The 18,123-nt window shown below is 33.4% G+C and overlaps 4 protein-coding genes across 4 annotated transcripts; 3 read left to right on the top strand and 1 right to left on the bottom strand.

Moving 5' to 3' along the window:
* Positions 1-172: 172 nt before the first annotated feature.
* Positions 173-3,539, bottom strand: LOC128168175 (thioredoxin-like). Its single transcript, XM_052834307.1, has 5 exons — positions 3,383-3,539; positions 1,735-1,839; positions 732-800; positions 526-591; positions 173-379 (listed from the first exon to the last, which is right to left on the bottom strand). Exons 1-5 carry the CDS (start codon positions 3,401-3,403, stop codon positions 311-313), a joined length of 330 nt encoding a protein of 109 aa, XP_052690267.1. The 5' UTR covers positions 3,404-3,539; the 3' UTR covers positions 173-310.
* Positions 3,540-3,702: 163 nt separating this feature from the next.
* Positions 3,703-6,498, top strand: LOC128168174 (prostaglandin E2 receptor EP4 subtype-like). The gene is made up of 2 exons (XM_052834306.1): positions 3,703-5,215; positions 5,305-6,498. Exons 1-2 carry the CDS (start codon positions 4,448-4,450, stop codon positions 5,578-5,580), a joined length of 1,044 nt encoding a protein of 347 aa, XP_052690266.1. The 5' UTR covers positions 3,703-4,447; the 3' UTR covers positions 5,581-6,498.
* Positions 6,499-10,663: 4,165 nt separating this feature from the next.
* LOC128166511 (prostaglandin E2 receptor EP4 subtype-like) lies at positions 10,664-13,490 on the top strand. The gene is made up of 2 exons (XM_052831718.1): positions 10,664-11,753; positions 11,870-13,490. The coding sequence occupies exons 1-2, from the start codon at positions 11,010-11,012 to the stop codon at positions 12,131-12,133; spliced, it is 1,008 nt and encodes a 335-aa protein (XP_052687678.1). The 5' UTR covers positions 10,664-11,009; the 3' UTR covers positions 12,134-13,490.
* A 1,535-nt stretch (positions 13,491-15,025) lies between these two features.
* On the top strand, positions 15,026-17,455 carry LOC128168024 (uncharacterized). Its single transcript, XM_052834095.1, has 4 exons — positions 15,026-15,103; positions 15,666-15,783; positions 16,953-17,048; positions 17,260-17,455. Exons 1-4 carry the CDS (start codon positions 15,026-15,028, stop codon positions 17,391-17,393), a joined length of 426 nt encoding a protein of 141 aa, XP_052690055.1. The 3' UTR covers positions 17,394-17,455.
* Positions 17,456-18,123: the final 668 nt, after the last annotated feature.

Genomic DNA, 18,123 nt, shown 5'->3' on the forward strand with positions numbered 1-18,123 from the left:
ACGTCATTATGAGTTTCCGTGTTTGTATTTATTTTACAGATTTCAATTTAACAAATGTGTTTTACATTGGTTGTTTAAACAATTTATTTGGAGTATTTAACAGTTTATGTAATTCAATGGTTTTACAACACGTTTCAGTCAGAAGGAAACATTTTTAATTGAACACATCCAGCACACTGAGACACGGGACACATACAAACGGGTAATGACAAAAGGAGGAGGGAGGGGGCTGTTGGTACTTTGTTTTGATATAAAGTACGAATAAGAAAAGACTGGGGATCCTTTGTGTATCCGATGGGGGGGGGGGGTGTCATCTCTTTCGGAGCTCCTCTATCTTCTCCACGAGTTTGGCTTTGTTGGCACCAGACATTTCATCAATCTTTGTAAAAAAAAAAAAAGACAACTTGATTAACGGTCATCCTTACATTATTATTAAATATTAAAGCGAATATTGTTAAATTATACACCTAAACACTAATTAAGATAATTTATAGCTATACAAAACATATATATGGTTAATTCTACCTTTTCACAGTTTTTGAAAAACATTATCGTTGGCATACACTCAATTCCTATTTCCTCAGCCAGCTCCTGTTTATGAGTAAAACAGTCTTAATGAAACATGTTTGTGGATAAAATGAATCTTAAGTTATAAAATTCTAAAAGTTGAGAGAAAAAAACTAGAAATAAATTTAAAGTAGGTAAGTCAGGTCATTATCAAGACAACGTACATTAGCCTCATCCACGTCCACGGAGGCGAATATTACATCTTTCTCGTACTCTGGGTCATTGGCAAGTTTCTGGAGAAAGAACAAACCGAATAAAAATCAATTATTTAGTTCATGAAATAAAGTTTCTGTGAAGGATTGATGGAGTTACATGTACTTGGAAACATTTTAAAACTAAAGCGTCATTAGTTGTATATGTTACCATATACATGTTTTTACATGTAATATTGCACAGCTGTTATAAAGATAAAATCTTTTTTGTGAATATGCATTTGTGTTTTAACTGTTTATTAAATACATAAGATTGGAGGAATTTGCTATCAATAAACGATATTATGAATTTTTAGACTACATTTGACATAATAGTTACCTAAAAAGAGAGGAACGAACCTCTGTAATAAACTTGTCATTTTATTTTTATTTTGTTAACAATTATGGGTAAGATTTTTCCTAAACTGAAAATATGTATGTTTGTTTCAGCTCGAGTTACTGGAGGAGGGTTTTTCAAATAAATAAACTTAAAATAGAGTTATATATGGATGACTTCCGAAATTTATAATTATATTATAACCGTTTACGCTCTGCGGTTAATTTAGCATTACAATGTCGACAAAGATGGCGCAATCTACGTACATTATTTGTTTTATCTGAATAACTAATGATAAAGATTTAAATAAATAGTAACATGTATTTTCTGTAAACTTAAATAATACCATTAATGTCAATTTACTTTTATTTCTAACAACAAAAAGTTCATTGGATTCATTTAAGAATTTTTTTAAAAATGGGTCAATTTGGGTTCACTAAGAATCTGTTTTATATTTTGCACTTTTAGATTAAATTCTTGTTTTTTGTTTTTGTTTTGCTCTGAAGTTTAATATCATTCTGAGTCATTGTTTTGATTTTAATTTGAATAATCATATTAACCGGGAGAAGGGTGTAATGTTGTGATCCACAATTTAAGGAACAGATACTAGTATATAGAACCTGATGACTGAGGACTCACCCGGAACATGGGCCCAATCACCTTACACGGTCCACACCACGTGGCCCAGAAGTCAACGATGACCAGCTTCTGTCCCGCGCTCCTCAGCAAATCATCCAACTCGTCCTAAGGAAGAGAGTGACAGTCTACAACTTAGTTGTCTATTTTCCCACAATATTACGCTAATACCATACAATCAGAAACGAACTGGGTGTTTCGCTACTTTAGAAAGTTGAAAAATGGTGTATAACTAGTGAATATTCTCAAAAAAAGTTTACTAAGCGATCAAAAAAAAGACATGGATCATACCAGAACACAACATTTTAAATCTGTCTTATTCTACGATCCTAATACGACTAATTAAAGTATATTTTATCGCATAAACCAATATGACATAATAATAACAATAATGGAGAAATGTTTTCCGACCCTTCTCGATTAAATATTATATAGGCTTTGTCACGATTTTGGTCAAAAAAATTTTTTCCGTTTCTAATGTTTACAATGCTTCAGTGAGACATTTCTAATAGTCAGCCACGATTTAAGTGTCATTCGTTGTCTTTTAAGGGAGAATTTGAGCTCACAACTCTTTAATAATGCAAACATAGGTAAGGTCAAGTTTTGTTTTGTATACATATAACATAAATGTTAAAGTAAAAATTCAAGTTTTTTTTTTTTTTTACCTAAAATGAATGTTAAAAACGCTAGGAACTGTTTATTTATGCTCAAAAACAAATAAGCAGAAAATTCAGCTTGAAAAAGTACTTTTATAGGAATATTAAACCAATGTTAGTAAAAACAGGTCACGAACCTTGTTTACATAACAAAGAATTGTGAGCTTTGTATCTTGACATCTACGACTGAAACTTACACACATATAAAAATAAAAATGACCAAAATCCTGACCATGCCCCTTAAAACTTGGTTTAAATGATAAACATGCTAATGACACTTGTTGCACGAAGTAATTGTTTGTATGTCAAGTGCCTGTATGATCATTAAACACTGTTTTATATTGTATGGTCTTCCGTTTAAAGTAGTATGGTTCACCTCAATGTGTGACGTACTCCCCATGCGCGGATCTAGAGGGGGGGTCGGGGGGGTCCCGACCCCCCCTGGAAAATGAAAATTTATTAAATTTACATAGTAAAATTATCGCGAAAATATGCCTCGGACCCCCCCCCCCCCCTGGCAAACACAATTATCCTTCGGACCCCCCACCCCCTGGAAAAATTTTCTGGATCCGCGCATGCTCCCTATTGAAAATAAACAACAATAAAATCAAGTGTAATTGTATAACACTTTTCTTTCTCACACGTGTTACCTTTCAGAGAAGCATAAGGGATTGGAGCGTTACATCAATTATTATTTACAAACAGACAAAATGCTTTTAGAAATAAATAATCAAGCAATAAGTTTAACATGTTAATCTGCCAGGCACGATGTTTGTACAACCAATGCACAATTCTAACATGACTGAAGATCAAGATCGAATCGATTTGCAGTAAATCAATATACAGAAATTATCTTCAGGTATCTGACATTTTTTTAAATAAAAAGATGCAAGATTTGTTCAATCAAACAATAAAAAGGCTACAAAATGGAGCTTAATGCTAGAATTTAGAATATAAAATTTGGATTCAAATATAAATAAACAATGATGCTTTACCTGAGTGAATATTTCCTTCATTTTGTAGGTTTTGAGTCTCAATGAGCAGTGATGACAGCTAGCCTGTTGCTAGGCGACAGAATTGATCAATACACTTTTACCTGTCAGAAGCTGCTCCTAATTGGAACTACTGTTGATACCGTTACTGTGCTTACTCTAATTAGGGCTCTTACAATTATAAATAAAGCAGAAGTCCGAATTAGATGATATTTTTAATCACAAACCAATCCCTTATCATGTACTGTCAATAACGACATTTATCTTGTCACCTATTTCTAGAAATCACCTTTTATTTCAAATATTCATAATAATGGTATCAAAGACCCCGACAGGTCGGTTGGATTCAGGGCAATAGCTAGAGAACTGCATATCATAAAAATAACCATCGCGGAATGTGTAAACATTGATCTGTTATCACGGTAGAGGATTTCCAGGGAAACCCCCTTACTCGTTCACTTCTCTCAAGTTGTCACTTCAGCCGACCCTGCGGTGTCCGTAAATTCTACTTATCGTTAAAGTGTGTCTGAATCAGGAGGGGATGTCTATTGTAAAAATTTGGTTAACTGTCATCACCATGTGAGGGGGATTATTCTAGGGGGCGGGGGTTAATGATGGTTGAAAGCGCGCATACACATTTTACATTTGTATGCTGATAAATCAATCCGGAATTAAAGCTATAAGGTGATACAAAAAAGAGTTTACGAAGCCCTACTTTCCTGATAATATTATCAAGTTCTTATAGCACTACCAATCACACATATGATATCTTTCGTTAATTCATAGAAATAACAATTTCATAACAAATAACGTCTTTTTATGATAATAACAAAGACGAGTAACAGAAAATTTTGGACCTTTTAACCCCGATCCAAAATTATGTTAATTTAGTTTTTTATCAGATGATATTTCCCACTAATCCTAAAAACAACCTTATCTTTAAATAAAGTCCCGATCATCAAACATAGTTAAGAAGTTTTGTTTAACTTGGGTACTCATTGAGATTTTTAGGAATGTGTACGATATCCGGTTTGTTGTAATAAAAAGTTCAGTATAGAGTTCGCCGACATGAACACCTCCCGTCCTCATACCTCGACCCCCATCCTCACCCCCACGGCCATCCTCAGTGTCCAGGACTCGGTGCCTGTCATCCTACTCTTCCTGTTTGGAGTATTCGGGAATCTCGCGGCGCTTATTGTTCTCTGTTTTCGAAGCAAGATACACGAATGGCGCCCGTTTTACAGATTTGTGCTTGGTTTAGCCATCACTGACGGGGGCGGGCTTCTTATTTCTATCCCTATTTCGGAGTACCAGTATTTGTCCCGCTTCAAGGATCAGCTACCACGGCCCGTGTGTGAATACCTCGCCTTCATCTACATGTTCACCTTACTGTCGTCTGCCATGATCGTCTGCTGTATGTCCGTGGACCGATTCCTTGCTACGTTTTTTCCATTGTACTACAATTCTACGACCAAAGGACGAAGAGCCAACATTACTTTAACACTTCTATGGATAACTTCCGCTTTACTCTGCATTCTGCATGTTTTTGGATTAGGTTCTGCAAAGATCTTTTATCCCGGCTCATGGTGTTTTCTAAATTTCATTGACACGGAAGACACTGGTAACGCAGTATATGCCTATATGTACGCCATTACGGGTGTCCTGATTGTGACATTAACCTTACTTCTTAACTTGACGGTGATTGTCTATTTCATTTACAAAAGACTTACACGAAACTTTTCAGCATCCCCTACTCAAAGCTGGTGTGACGTTCACGTGATTGTGTTCTTAATTTCCATAGTAACAGTATTCACTTCCTGTTGGTCCCCGCTTATAGTAAGTTTTAACATTATCACTAACAGAAAATGTCAATTTTTTACTCCTCTATAACAGTGAAATTCTAATTTGCTTGGTTTATTTTACAGGTGAATATTCTTCAGCACGTTTCCGGCGCCACCAGTGGTGTTGGGGAGACGGAGCTTCTGCTGGTCAGACTGAGTATTACTAACTCTGTCATAGACCCCTGGATCTACATACTGTTTCGGAAGGAAGTGGTCGCTGTGGCCGTGAACTGTGCCAGGAGAGTTTGTCAAACAGTAGAGGAAACTCAGAGGTCATGTTCCCGGTCAGCAACCGGAAGTAAAACACAGGGGGAAGGACTGGGAAGCGTGCACATCAATCCTTTAGCAGAAGATCCGTGACGTCATATTGGTGACTTTTATGAAAAGTGCAATGATGTTATAATCAGAAAACGTTTGATCATCATATGACTAATTTCTTCTGATCTTTGGAACGACACTGTCTTTTATGCGGGACTGTCACAATATGCAGGGTGTGCTCATCAAACGTTCATCATTTCGTACATAGCTTTTTTCATATATAATATACAGTGTTTTTTTAATATGTGATCTTGTCGTATATCGGTATGCGGTCAAATCCTTGTTTCAATTGTTTTCTTTGGTTCTTTCATTAAATTTTTGAAAGACATAATTTTTTAACGTTTTCCACTCCTCAATGTTCTTGTATCAAGAATTTCTTGAGAAAAATACAAAGATAATGAGAGGCCAGTGTTCACCCCTCTGAGTTATGGCCAATTTAATTTGATCTTTTTGCACCTAAAATGCGATTTCAGCCTGATTAGGATTTGTTGTCAGTATTTTTTTATCAAGCAAACTTTTTTTTCTTGTAATATTGTTTTTAATTATGAACAATATTCACACTGAATAGAGGGATAACGAAATAAAACTTGTATGAAGCTGCATAAATTTTTGTGTGACCTTTTTGCACTTAAAATAGGCAATTTCTATGATAGTTACAATTTGATTGAAATAAAATCATTTTGAAAATCAAGAATTTTATCAGATTAATCCAGTTTGCCTAGATATATATTCAGAATCATTTTGACATAATAAAACATGGGGGTCAGTGATGTCAAATTTTAGATATATGGCTTCGAAGTAAAATTCTCGCAAAAATTGGCTTTAAAAAATTCAGACATTTTCTATATATTTGCATGATTTTATGCTGAACATCTATTACTCTCTCAAAATTTAGTTTTGTGCAAGTCATACCGGACATATAGAACATATTACAAACCTATCAAATGTTAAAAATGTGAATAATAAATAATGTTTAATAAAAAAAATTGCTTGTTTCTGTAACTTTCGACTAAAAACCTTCCGCACGAGAATATAGTTCCCCAACAAACTTGTTTGTTTCTTGTATTCAATTGGATTTTCTTTATGAATGTTGTGAAATTATAAAATGAAGATCTTTCTGTGAGGTTTAAATTAATTATTTCATATATTTTTTTTAATATAATGAACACCTGCTCAATGAAATCAAAACGTGAGATACCTTAACTAAAACTATGCGTGCAAACACATTTTCACAACGCGCGTTATTATAATTTCGTACTTTTACCGAGCATATGATTGGTCGATTGCTGTCAAGTGACCGTGCTATAAATTCTAATGCTAACTATACTTAAATTAAATAAAAAAATCTATAAACCTTATTGAAAATAGATTTTTATGACTCAATGCATGCATTGGCATGTGCGCCATTGTGACGTCACAATAGCGCAATCAACGCCCATACATTCTTACTATATTTACATTTGCAAAAAGGTTTATACTGAGTAGAATATTTACATTTGCTAAAAGGTTTATACTAAGTAGAATAGCGATTTCAAACGTTCAATTCTGTATAATTTTTTTTCGTGACGTCACAATGATCGTAGCACGCCCCAACAATGTTAAAAAGTTCACCACTATATGAAGGTTGTTGGAACGTGATCAAACCTTCTGAGAAGGTTTGATCACAGGATATGACCACGTGGCCAACCAAGTTCATATCCCTGTGAACTTTTTAACTTGTTGTTTATTTCTAAGATAACGTTGTTGATGATTATTTGTTTTTAATTTATTAATATAATAATAAGAATTGTAGCCTTTTGATATCGATCAATACATGATTTTATAGACCTGATAAGAGTATATTAATCTCGGACTTCGTCCTCGGTCAATTTACTCTCATCAGGTTTATAAAACCATGTATTTACCGATATCAAAAGGCTATAATTGTATATTGCATCGCGCTAGCACGCGTTAATCAATTTGTATCGTTGCAGTTAGGACAATATCTTAAAAAATGATTTATTGCTTATATTTACATTTGTTTTAACCTACTGTTTTGTCTACAAATGTGGTTAATCCCTGTTTTATCCTAAGCATAAGTTTGAATTAGTAGAAGAACCACCGTAACAGTCATAATCCGTTTGTGACGTCAAAACACTAGTGGAACTCTTTATTTAAAGAGGTTCGTTCCTCTGTTTTTGGGTAGCCATTTTGGGTCACCTCTATTCTTGAAATTATGCATCATACATTGATTTTACTCATAAATTCATATTTTATCTTATAATGCCAATTAAACTATATTAAATAAAATGTAAAAGGAAAAATTACATATTTACACAGTTTAGTAGGGGACTATATTTTTGGCGGATGGTTTTTAAAAAGAAAATGAAAATTTTTCATAACTCAGTTGTTTTAGAGTACCGTCACTTTAGCTTCCTTATTTTTAATGCAAACAAAATTTCTAAATATTTTGTGCATTAGAATATCTTCATATTGTTACGAAAAACATATTTTTACAATTTTTCAATATTTCTATCGACACATGTTGGCAAATTTAACTTAAATTTCATAAAAGTCAAAGAAAAATGAATCCAACAGTTTGCCTAAAACTAGAGTATATCATGCCATATCTCAAATTTTACATTATAGACCCATATTTTTGGTTGATTTTTCTGAATTTATAAGATTTTTCTGACAAGTCTATCATAATTTGAGAAAAAGTTTGACACTTTAATAAAATTTCATTAGATGTTGAATCGTTAATGTGTAAAAATAGCGGATTTTTTAGTGCAACAATGTCAAAATAGCAATTAGATGAAGAAATTGTAACAATTTTCTTTATGATAATTTTAATTTTATTCATTTTAAATAGTATAAATTTGTATTTGATTCCAATGTTCATTCCGATAATAAAATATAGAGGGAAAAGCGATTTATGCGCAATCTGCACTTTCAGTGCAAAAAGGTTATATCAAATACACCGTAGCGCCGAATGAAGCATATAGACCCTAAAATTTTGTTTTGAATTTTGGTTAAGCTATGTGCGTAGATTAAACAAAATACTTTAGAAAAAAACTTAAAGACTTTTGATAGCAGGATCCAACGTCGTTAAGAAATGAATTCGATATGTGATATCAAATGGTTTATAAAAAAGCGTAAACTGCCCCAAACCATTTTAAATTGTTAAAAAGAAATAAATAAATATTGCATTCATTGCTCATAATTTAATATTTTGTTATGAATTGTAAATTAAAAAAAAAATTGACCTTTTAATTAATTGACGTCAAGTACAAAATACAAACGTATCGTCAGGCGGATTGATACATTTTTGACGTTAGTCTTCCTATGACGTAGGCAACTTTCTCTATACGATAGGCCAATTAAATATTTTTTACTCAATCGGAAAGCGCGTTACAACTAAAATTAAATTATATAACCTTGCAGTACTCTGTCTGTGTTACGGTGCTATTGGAAAATAAACGTAAAACGTAATTATTATTTTTTTAGATTAACCATAATTATATGAATATGCTTGAAACATTGTAACAAGTAAATAGAATGCTTCATTTTGTATTTCTCGCTATTTTAGTGGCGAGTTCAACATTTTATCCCTTGCCTCTCACCTTAAATACGATGCTTGTTCAATGTGAAATAAAAGAAGGTTATTTAATAATGCTTAATTCTTCTTATTCCATACTAGGTAGTGTCAACTTCCTATCGTGATCTTAAGCAGCGGTTGTATGCTTTGTCTTTCTAAGCGACACCGTTTCTTCATTATGGTTTGGCAGCCGCTATTATTGGTTCCTAGCTAGCGTATACGAGCTGAGGGTGCGCTAGTGAGTGGTTGTATGTTTGATTAGGTGTGACTGATGTCACTTGTGTGGATTATCAGTAAATAGTCCTGATCAGCAGCAATGGGGTAGAAACATTAATCAATTTTCTTTAATCAAAGCATTCAGCACTGAAATACTGATTTTTTTGGCCTATTGTTGATTAAAAAACAATGTGTAAATTCCTATCTGAACAGATAATAGGATTGGATTAAACTTCTTACAATTGCAAGTTTCTTCTTGAAGATATGCTATATCACCTAATTTTCCTCCCTTAATCTTTAATCAATTTTCATCCTTAATGACACGTAAACAATAACAAACTGCTGGTTCATATCAAATAGAATTCTCAGGAAGAAATTAAGGAATATCAAATTGGCACAGTTTGTTTATGACTTTGTATTCATATGAAGCAGAATTTATTCTTTTTAAACTTGTACGTGAAAAAAAACCTCGCTGTAGCCTTCAACTCAACATTCAGGTATATCGACGACGTATTATCAATTAATAACAATTGTTACTTCCACACTTACGTAGACTCGATATATCACAGTGAACTTATTTGTTATCACCACATGTCATTTTTTGCAGAATAAAAATACAGCATATATATTGCGCAATCAAGAGGAATATGTTCTCCATAAATAACATCCGTGTACTCTTCCTAATATTGAGCCGGTGAAATTCAACAACTATTTCCCTAAACAAGACCAAAAAAACATTTATCCAGTATCCAGTTTGACATACTCGAAATCTATTGAAAATAAAATACTCGAAATTTAAAACTTATGAATGTCCCTGTTTAAGTGTTTCACTGACGTCGCTGTCGGCTGGGACAGTGGTTAGATAAGTGTCCTAATTGAAAGTGACATCATTGATAGTGACCTCATTGACAATGGACACGATGCCACTTATTCATTAGTTATCTTTCAAAACGACCGAACAAAATTTTCAGAAATTAAGAAAAAAGAAAATATAAATATGTGTGTGAAGTCAGATTAATAATTTATTTAAATCATTATACTTACTAGAAAAGTCGGCTTATGTAAAATGAGATTACAAAGAATTTTATATAGGGGGAAATTGCTTTGGATATGTTTTCAAGAATATTCTTCTCATTTTCTTTTTGGGTGTGAGATGGGATTTGGTGGTGGTATAAATATAACAATTTGGCAAGAATGTGTTTTAATTAAGTTTTGACTTGAAAGTCTTGAAAAAAGTATTACCAGACTTTGTGTTAAATGACCTTATTGTTGCAGGGACGATGCTAGGTGTTGACCGGATCGCTAGTGTGACTGTTCGCCTCTTCCCGTACATGATACGTAAGAGGTCTAAATATGACGAGAGACACACCATGCAGTAGTGCTCACACCTCAACACTTATATTCAAGTCTGGATGAATGACTAGAGGAAACATAGAAGCACCACTTCTGTCTTACTTTATAGAACAGCTTACGGCATTTAAAAATTACTTCTTAACAGGCAGGAAATTTGAAGACACAGTGTTTGTAACAATTAGGTGGACTTAGGGAAATCCATTGAACATATGTATGTAGGAAGTTGATTGTATCGATTTTATCTGATTTATAAAACAAATCAGATAAAAAAGGTTACAGATGTCCTTATAGACGAAAAAAAGGCAAAACGGAAGAAAACTTTGAAATGGAAACAACGCTTTACATCAATAGCAGCACCAATGAGACAACGAGTGTTCCGAATTGGCCATCACCAGCACCGGCTTCACTTTTACTTGTCTTCGGAGTGGTGGGAAATATTCTAGCACTGGTCATTCTCTTCTGTTCGGCAAGATCGCACAAATGGCGCCCCTTTTACCGCTTTGTTTGTGGGCTTGCCATCACAGACGGGGGTGGGGTGTTCCTGTCCTACCCCCTGGTGATGGTCCGTTACGCTTCACAGTTCCAGTATGATTATCCTCAGCCCATGTGTGACTACATGGCGTTCATCTTGATGTTTACGATCCTGGCCTCGGCTTTGATTGTCTGTGCTATGTCATTAGATCGTTTTCTAGCGATCCTTTATCCACATTTTTATAACAAGCCAACAAAAAATCGGAGAGCCATCTTAATGATAGCAGGAATTTGGATTTTTTCGGCAGTGATGTCTAGCCTCCATTTAATGGCAGGACATAAAAGTTTGAGCTTTTTCCCAGGCTCCTGGTGCTTCTTGGATTTTGTTCATAGTGAGACCAGAGCGTTTGCTTTCCTTTATTCAGTAACGGGGATCCTGGTTCTTGGCACCACTGCAGCGCTCAATATAACTGTTATTTTCAATGTGTGCCGCAACATCCAACAAAAGAAGAAGAAACCTAAGAAGAAAGACATATACATCATCGCTTTCCTTCTTTTGATTGTTATCCTGTTCAGTTCATGCATTACCCCGCTCTTGGTAAGTATATCAAGATTGAAGCAAGGTTTTCATTTATATACGGTACAGTTATTGTATCAAAAAAAATATATTTCTATCGACAAGCGATAAAATCACAATTGTTCTATGTTTTATAGATTAACATATTTGGTCATGCAATTGGAACCCTATCTGGAAATGGCCAGTTTGAGTTGGTGGCTCTACGAATTTCTGTGACCAACTCTATAGTTGATCCCTGGATCTACATAGTTTTCCGAAAGGATACATTTGATTTTTTTCAACGCAAGGTCATGAATAGGATTTTTGCTTCTCAGTTATCAACTGCCCCATCTTCTACACACGATTCTGAAGTATCGCGAGAACCATCGGTATCTGTGTCCATGTCGTACGCTACAAGATAGTGTGTATCATTAATATACTGGAAACACTAAAAGTAGTATGTTTCACTTCGCAGGCTTTATAGGATATCATAACTAACATAGATAGTTTAATAGATCAAGCCCCGTCGTCACCAACTTTCTTCAAGTTAATACTCAGCCTCAAGTCTGAGTTTTGACCTCAAATTTATGTATTTTTCTTGTAAGGATTTAAGTTGAGGACTGAGTTGAGTGATTTGGAAAAAAAATGGTGATGGCGGAGCATGGCCCTAGGATCATGTATCAGTTATAGACTAAAATCAAAACTTGTACACTGTCAAATTGTTTTGTGATTGTAAACTTTGTAAACATGAAATTCTATAATGATTATGATGTGTATTTATATCACGTTCATAGTTAGAAATTTCGAGCATAATTTTATGATCAATGTTTCTGTTATAAAAAATGGACTTTTGGACTTAAACCTAAAATGCTTCATGAACCTGAGGCCAGTTGTGTTTTATATACAAGGCAAAAATCAACTTGTTAATTTTTCCAAAGAAGGAGTATAAGATTACTACAGTATCAAGTGTTACTATGTAAACGATATAACTGATCCCGTTTATTAAGATATTGTTGATTTACCTTATAAATGTCTTGTTCTTTTTCTACCGCCTTACAGTCTTACGGCCTTAACATCATACATGTATGCATACAATTCAAGGAGTAAATGATATTGTCTGTTTGTTAAATACTATTTTATTTATTTGTGTATCCTATTATCATCATTTCTCTTTCAATTAAACAAAAAATTGAGCAATTTATAAGTTGGTTTTACGTCTTTATGTACGCTGATAACGGCGGCAGACCACAGGGTGGATCTGTCAAGCACACCCTGTATATGGGAGTATAGCACTTAAAACATAATCAAAGTAATGAGAATACTGAAAAGTGATAAGCCAAAGATTGATGGGAATACTGAGTATTTGCATTCAACATCTCATGACAAGATATTGCTTAGTTCGTGTGTGCAAGCACTTGCCTGACAAAATTCACCGAGTTATTTCATGGCCAGTGAATAGTTTCCTTTTTCTATATTATTATTCATTATTTCCTTAAAATAATAACCAATTGCATAATCAATCAAAAGTTACAAATAGAAATAGATAATGCATTCGAAAAATTTATATAACATTGTCTGTATTAAATTCTAATATATTTCAAAACAATAATCACATATGTATACCTAAAAACACTCAAAATGTTGAGTTTTTCCTACACATTGAGCAATTCTTCATAGAGATGTTGAATGTGATTTTAACAAAGCAGATTGAATTCAATAAATTCATCAATGAATTCAATAGGTTCATGAGTCTTAATTGTTTAATTGTTACGCACCAGTAGCGATTTGGGAACCTGATAACTATTTACTATACGTCAAATTATATATTTATATATTTATAGCAGAAAGGAGTAATATACATTGATATTAAAGAAATAAAGGCTTAAATCCCGATTGTGTGTTGAAAAAATAAAAATTAAATTCTTCATCTCTTCAGATGATTGAGTACCGATGAAATCTGATCTCGGTTATGCTGCTAACTTCGATTTGATACAAAAATAACGGACATTGTAATCATAAGGCAAGTTTAAGCTCGTTAAAAAAGGAGTGAATATTATTTGGAAGATGCTTGTTTTATTTCTCTGTATCAAAACTAAATGTTGAAGATTTTAAACATCGTGCAGCTTTAACATAAGCGCAGTTACCATACTATATTAAAAAAAACAAAGAGCCTGGGGCTGTCGTGATATTGATGCATGACCATAAATTATGTGGGAAAAAATATATTGGGATTGCTGTATTAATTTGAAAACGAGAGGTGATTGGGCGATATCGCTGACCTGAACAACATTACCCGACATGTGAACCTCTCAAATTACTATATTGTCTTAGTAGAAACTAAAATCAAAAAGTAGACCTCAGTTGGAATTCGAATTCAACATATCGATATTCGTTCATAATAAAAATGTTCAAAAGTTCAGCTTCTGAAGAATACAGACAAGTTATTATCAAAGATCCTATAGGAATTGGAATGTGGTTTTTACCCGCCTTCTTTGAATATATGACAAGCTCTCATTGAGAGGTTCGAGGAAGTAACGTTCTATTTTCATCACCACTTGCTTTGTGGGTGTGATAAATAGGACACAAATGCATTAAATTCTTCTTGAAACAGGAATAAACATGAAATTTTCCACAATATATGGAAACTGTAACCAGGCAACCATTACATACATAGCTGATGTAAAAATGAAATAGGTGATTATGCAAAAAAAATCTAGTATCAAAAAGATTGCGCAAAAGTTTTGAGAGGCTGGATGGTCCACAAGTAACCAATCAAATCTACCTTAATATGTTAGCTACACGAGCTTAAAATTTTGAATATTTCAATATAAATTTGTACGAAGCTATTTCTTTTCAAAAAGATTTTAAAAATAAAAAAAATGACCATGACAATCATGCCCTTTTAATTCAATCAAGAAAGCTCTCTAAGAATGATATTGTAGGTACCTTTTTCAGTGTTTTTTTCCAAAAATGGTTTTGACAACACCTATTAAAAATAAACTGAAGAGTTTTACTTTAAAAGAGTATGTTCTGCTCATCAATGACTAAAACAAGTTTACAAAGAATGTTTGTTTTGTTGGCCAAATTTGACGCTGTCGTTATGGCGAAGAAGAAAGAGTGAGATAGTATGCCATGGACAACAATGTTATTACTAAAGTCGGATAAATTTTTATATTAACAAACCTTAACTTAATTTACAGCTCAGGTGAGCTAACAAAAACAAATATAAAATTATGTAACATGTATCAAGAATCGTGCATCTTGTTTTGTGACAGCTGTTTTGTTATTTGGAATTAGTGTATATATATATCACCATGAATTTAAAAGTAGTTGTCGATCCAGACGCCTTGAATATGAAATTCTTCGATAGGGAGATGTTCTACAGTCTTCTGGTAATTATTGACTTCTATTCTTTATTATTTTGGAATTGCTTTCTGTATGTGCTGGCTCTGTGTTATTTGCAACCACTCTTTGACAAAACAAAAATATGAAGCTACAGTATGTATCGTTCTCACATGCTCTCGAACATTAAATTTATCTTTACTGTGAAGTCTAGCTACAGTTATAGGTTTGCAAGCCACTTTGTATTAACTCGCTGGTAAAATAAATGAGCGCCAAAATCAAACCTGCAGATTTTTTTTATCAGTATTTATTTTTTATTGCGACAGCTGTAAATTGGTAGTTTTCTGTGCATTTTCAGTTGATGCGTATTTCGAATTTAGCGTTTGCCTACTGATTAAGTGAATGTATGAAGAAGCTTTAGTTCGTTATGTAAAGATTTAGTTTACATCAGTGTTTTATATTTTGCAAGATCGTGCAACATAATCATCAATTGTTTATTTTTTCTCTACTCACGCATTAAGTGTAAATTGTGTATATGTTTGTAATGGTCCCTATGTTGTAAACAACAACCAAATAAATAGAGAAATAAACTGTTCTGTTTTGAATGGACAGGTTTTGTTTCTGATCACATGGAGGACAGAAGCCGAGACATGCCAATCACTGTCCGACTGTGCACAGTCCGCCAAATGCTGTAAAAATAGCTACGGAGATGTACTTCCACCAAGAGAAGGTAGGGTTTGTAACAGCCACGTGTCTTTGCAAGAGGTACTTTAACAACATTTGTAACAGCTAGGTGTCTTTGTAGGAGGTACTTTAACAACATTTGTAACAGCTAGGTGTCTTTGTAGGAGGTACTTTAACAACATTTGTAACAGCTAGGTGTCTTTGTAGGAGGTACTTTAACAACATTTGTAACAGCTAGGTGTCTTTGTAGGAGGTACTTTAACAACATTTGTAACAGCTAGGTGTCTTTGCAAGAGGTACTTTAACAACATTTGTAACAGCTAGGTGTCTTTGTAGGAGGTACTTCAACAACATTTGTAACAGCTAGGTGTCTTTGCAAGAGTTACTTTAACAACATTTGTAACAGCTAGGTGTCTTTGTAGGAGGTACTTTAACAACATTTGTAACAGCTAGGTGTCTTTGCAAGAGTTACTTTAACAACATTTGTAACAGCTAGGTGTCTTTGCTAGAGGTACTTTAACAACAATTGTAAAATCTCTTAGACGTTCAGAAACAAACGTTTAAAGGACTAAGACACAATTTGAATTCAAATATTATTTTTCTTTTTTTTTTACTGTTTAAAATGGTTAACATGGGTATTTAAATGCTTTGTCAAAATTTGAATGTCAAATATCGAGTTACAAGCAAGTTACAGAGTTTAGATATGTAATAGTTTACATATATCTTTTATTGGTATAAGTCAATCTAATTAAAATTATACTTTTCATCTCTCTCTTTGTTATGTATGGTTATCGCTGGTGAATTGTTCTTACCTCTGTATCTCGCTTGTAATTAAACTTCTAATGATCGAATTATGGTCAAACATGTCAATTGCCCATGTGAAAAGTTTCATACATAATGAAAAACTATAAAAATTTCAAATCGTGTCTAGGTCCCTTAATATAATAAGTAATAGTAATAGTATGATAACTCAAGATGTGTGATAACAATTTTTTTATACAACGAGTTGAGATTCCAACACCATGCAAGACCTGAGGTTAGAAAACACACAATAAATTGGATAGAATTTAATTCATATGTTTTCACAAAGATTTGCATGTTTTCCTCCGGTATTTTATTTTTAAAACCATATTTTACGGTTTTTAAGGAAAGAGATTTTAGCATTATTTGAGTGATGAATACGTACTTTTAAAAACTAAATTTAATGAATTACAGGATCGCAAGAACCACTCGAGATCACAGGCCAATGCTCTTACCGCCTAGGTCGGGAATATGAACAGTGTTACCCAAAGTACTGCGAATGTTCACCAGGTCTGTATCCAGTTCATAACTGACAATACCATACAATTCTTAATCATCTCTTTGATCCTGAGTCCATGTCATGCAAATCACAAAAGTGTTTTTCTTAACCAATCCACAGAATCGTCATCTTTGAAGCCAATTTCTTCGTTTTTAGTTTGTCATTATTTATTTTTCAATGAAATGTTGGATATTTTGTTGATTTGCAGTTATTCTGTTGTAGGTCTTGAGTGCTACAGGCCGATCTCGGGTGTCTGTTGTATACCATATCAATGTTATAACGCCACCTGGGTAAGAGAAGACAGGGAATATTGGGACACTTGTTTCAGAGATCCACATTGTCCTCTTCCTCCATAATTTGTTCCCATGTACATTAACATGCTGTCAAATCATTTTTGAATGCACAAAATACATTTTAACTGAGTTTGTTTTATTTCAAACATGTTCAAATACAATTTACGTCCCAATATCGATTTCGGTAAATGTTACACCAATGCATCTCGATTAAAATAGTTAGGAATTAACAGTTTCATAAATACACAAAACTTTATTATGTTGTTGTGAAAGAAAAACGCTTCTTTATCAATTTTTTCAAAGATTTAACTTTCAAAATTCCCAACTGTGGACGTTTACGCTTTCTTTCGCGAAAAACCAGCTTCAAGCTTTTAAGCAGATCAGCAATAAGTTGAAACAATTTACATACTTTTGTCGTGATGGAAATGTTGTTCTTCGTTTGCATTTGGAGAAGGTCGTCATTTACAATAAAAAAAATATACTTATAACATTATCATGTTACAACAATTGACCAGTCTATTGATCGGGGAAAATACAATATTGTAATAAACATCTATATGCCTGGTTTGATACCGAAAGTTTCACAGAGGCATAAGTACTTTTTATCGCAAAAATTTCATTATCACTTGTTTGCAAAAAACAGAAACAAAAAACAAGAGTCACAAGTAGTTTTTTTTAACTGTGATACAGGATAACTTATACGATAGAGTCAATTGTGTAGCCATGTGACAGGAGTATCTGCAGTTGTTCTGAATAAGTTCTAAAATCGTCTTGTAAACAAAAGCTGGTGTAC

This window comes from Crassostrea angulata, chromosome 10 (assembly GCF_025612915.1).
Source record: "Crassostrea angulata isolate pt1a10 chromosome 10, ASM2561291v2, whole genome shotgun sequence".
Lineage (NCBI taxonomy): Eukaryota > Metazoa > Mollusca > Bivalvia > Ostreida > Ostreidae > Magallana > Magallana angulata.

Bases quoted from the DNA above. Each gene is read 5' to 3' on its own strand.
- LOC128168175 (XM_052834307.1), bottom strand. From the start codon at position 3,403: ATGAAGGAAATATTCACTCAG. The intron at 1,840-3,382 runs GTAAAGCATCAT...TCTCTTCCTTAG, and splicing joins TGAAGGAAATATTCACTCAG to GACGAGTTGGATGATTTGCT. The intron at 380-525 runs GTAGAATTAACC...TTTTTTACAAAG, and splicing joins TTTTCAAAAACTGTGAAAAG to ATTGATGAAATGTCTGGTGC.
- LOC128168174 (XM_052834306.1), top strand. From the start codon at position 4,448: ATGAACACCTCCCGTCCTCATACCTCGACCCCCATCCTCACCCCCACG. The intron at 5,216-5,304 runs GTAAGTTTTAAC...TTTATTTTACAG, and splicing joins CCTGTTGGTCCCCGCTTATA to GTGAATATTCTTCAGCACGT.
- LOC128166511 (XM_052831718.1), top strand. From the start codon at position 11,010: ATGGAAACAACGCTTTACATCAATAGCAGCACCAATGAGACAACGAGT. The intron at 11,754-11,869 runs GTAAGTATATCA...TATGTTTTATAG, and splicing joins CATGCATTACCCCGCTCTTG to ATTAACATATTTGGTCATGC.
- LOC128168024 (XM_052834095.1), top strand. From the start codon at position 15,026: ATGAATTTAAAAGTAGTTGTCGATCCAGACGCCTTGAATATGAAATTC. The intron at 15,104-15,665 runs GTAATTATTGAC...TTGAATGGACAG, and splicing joins AGATGTTCTACAGTCTTCTG to GTTTTGTTTCTGATCACATG. The intron at 15,784-16,952 runs GTAGGGTTTGTA...AATGAATTACAG, and splicing joins TGTACTTCCACCAAGAGAAG to GATCGCAAGAACCACTCGAG.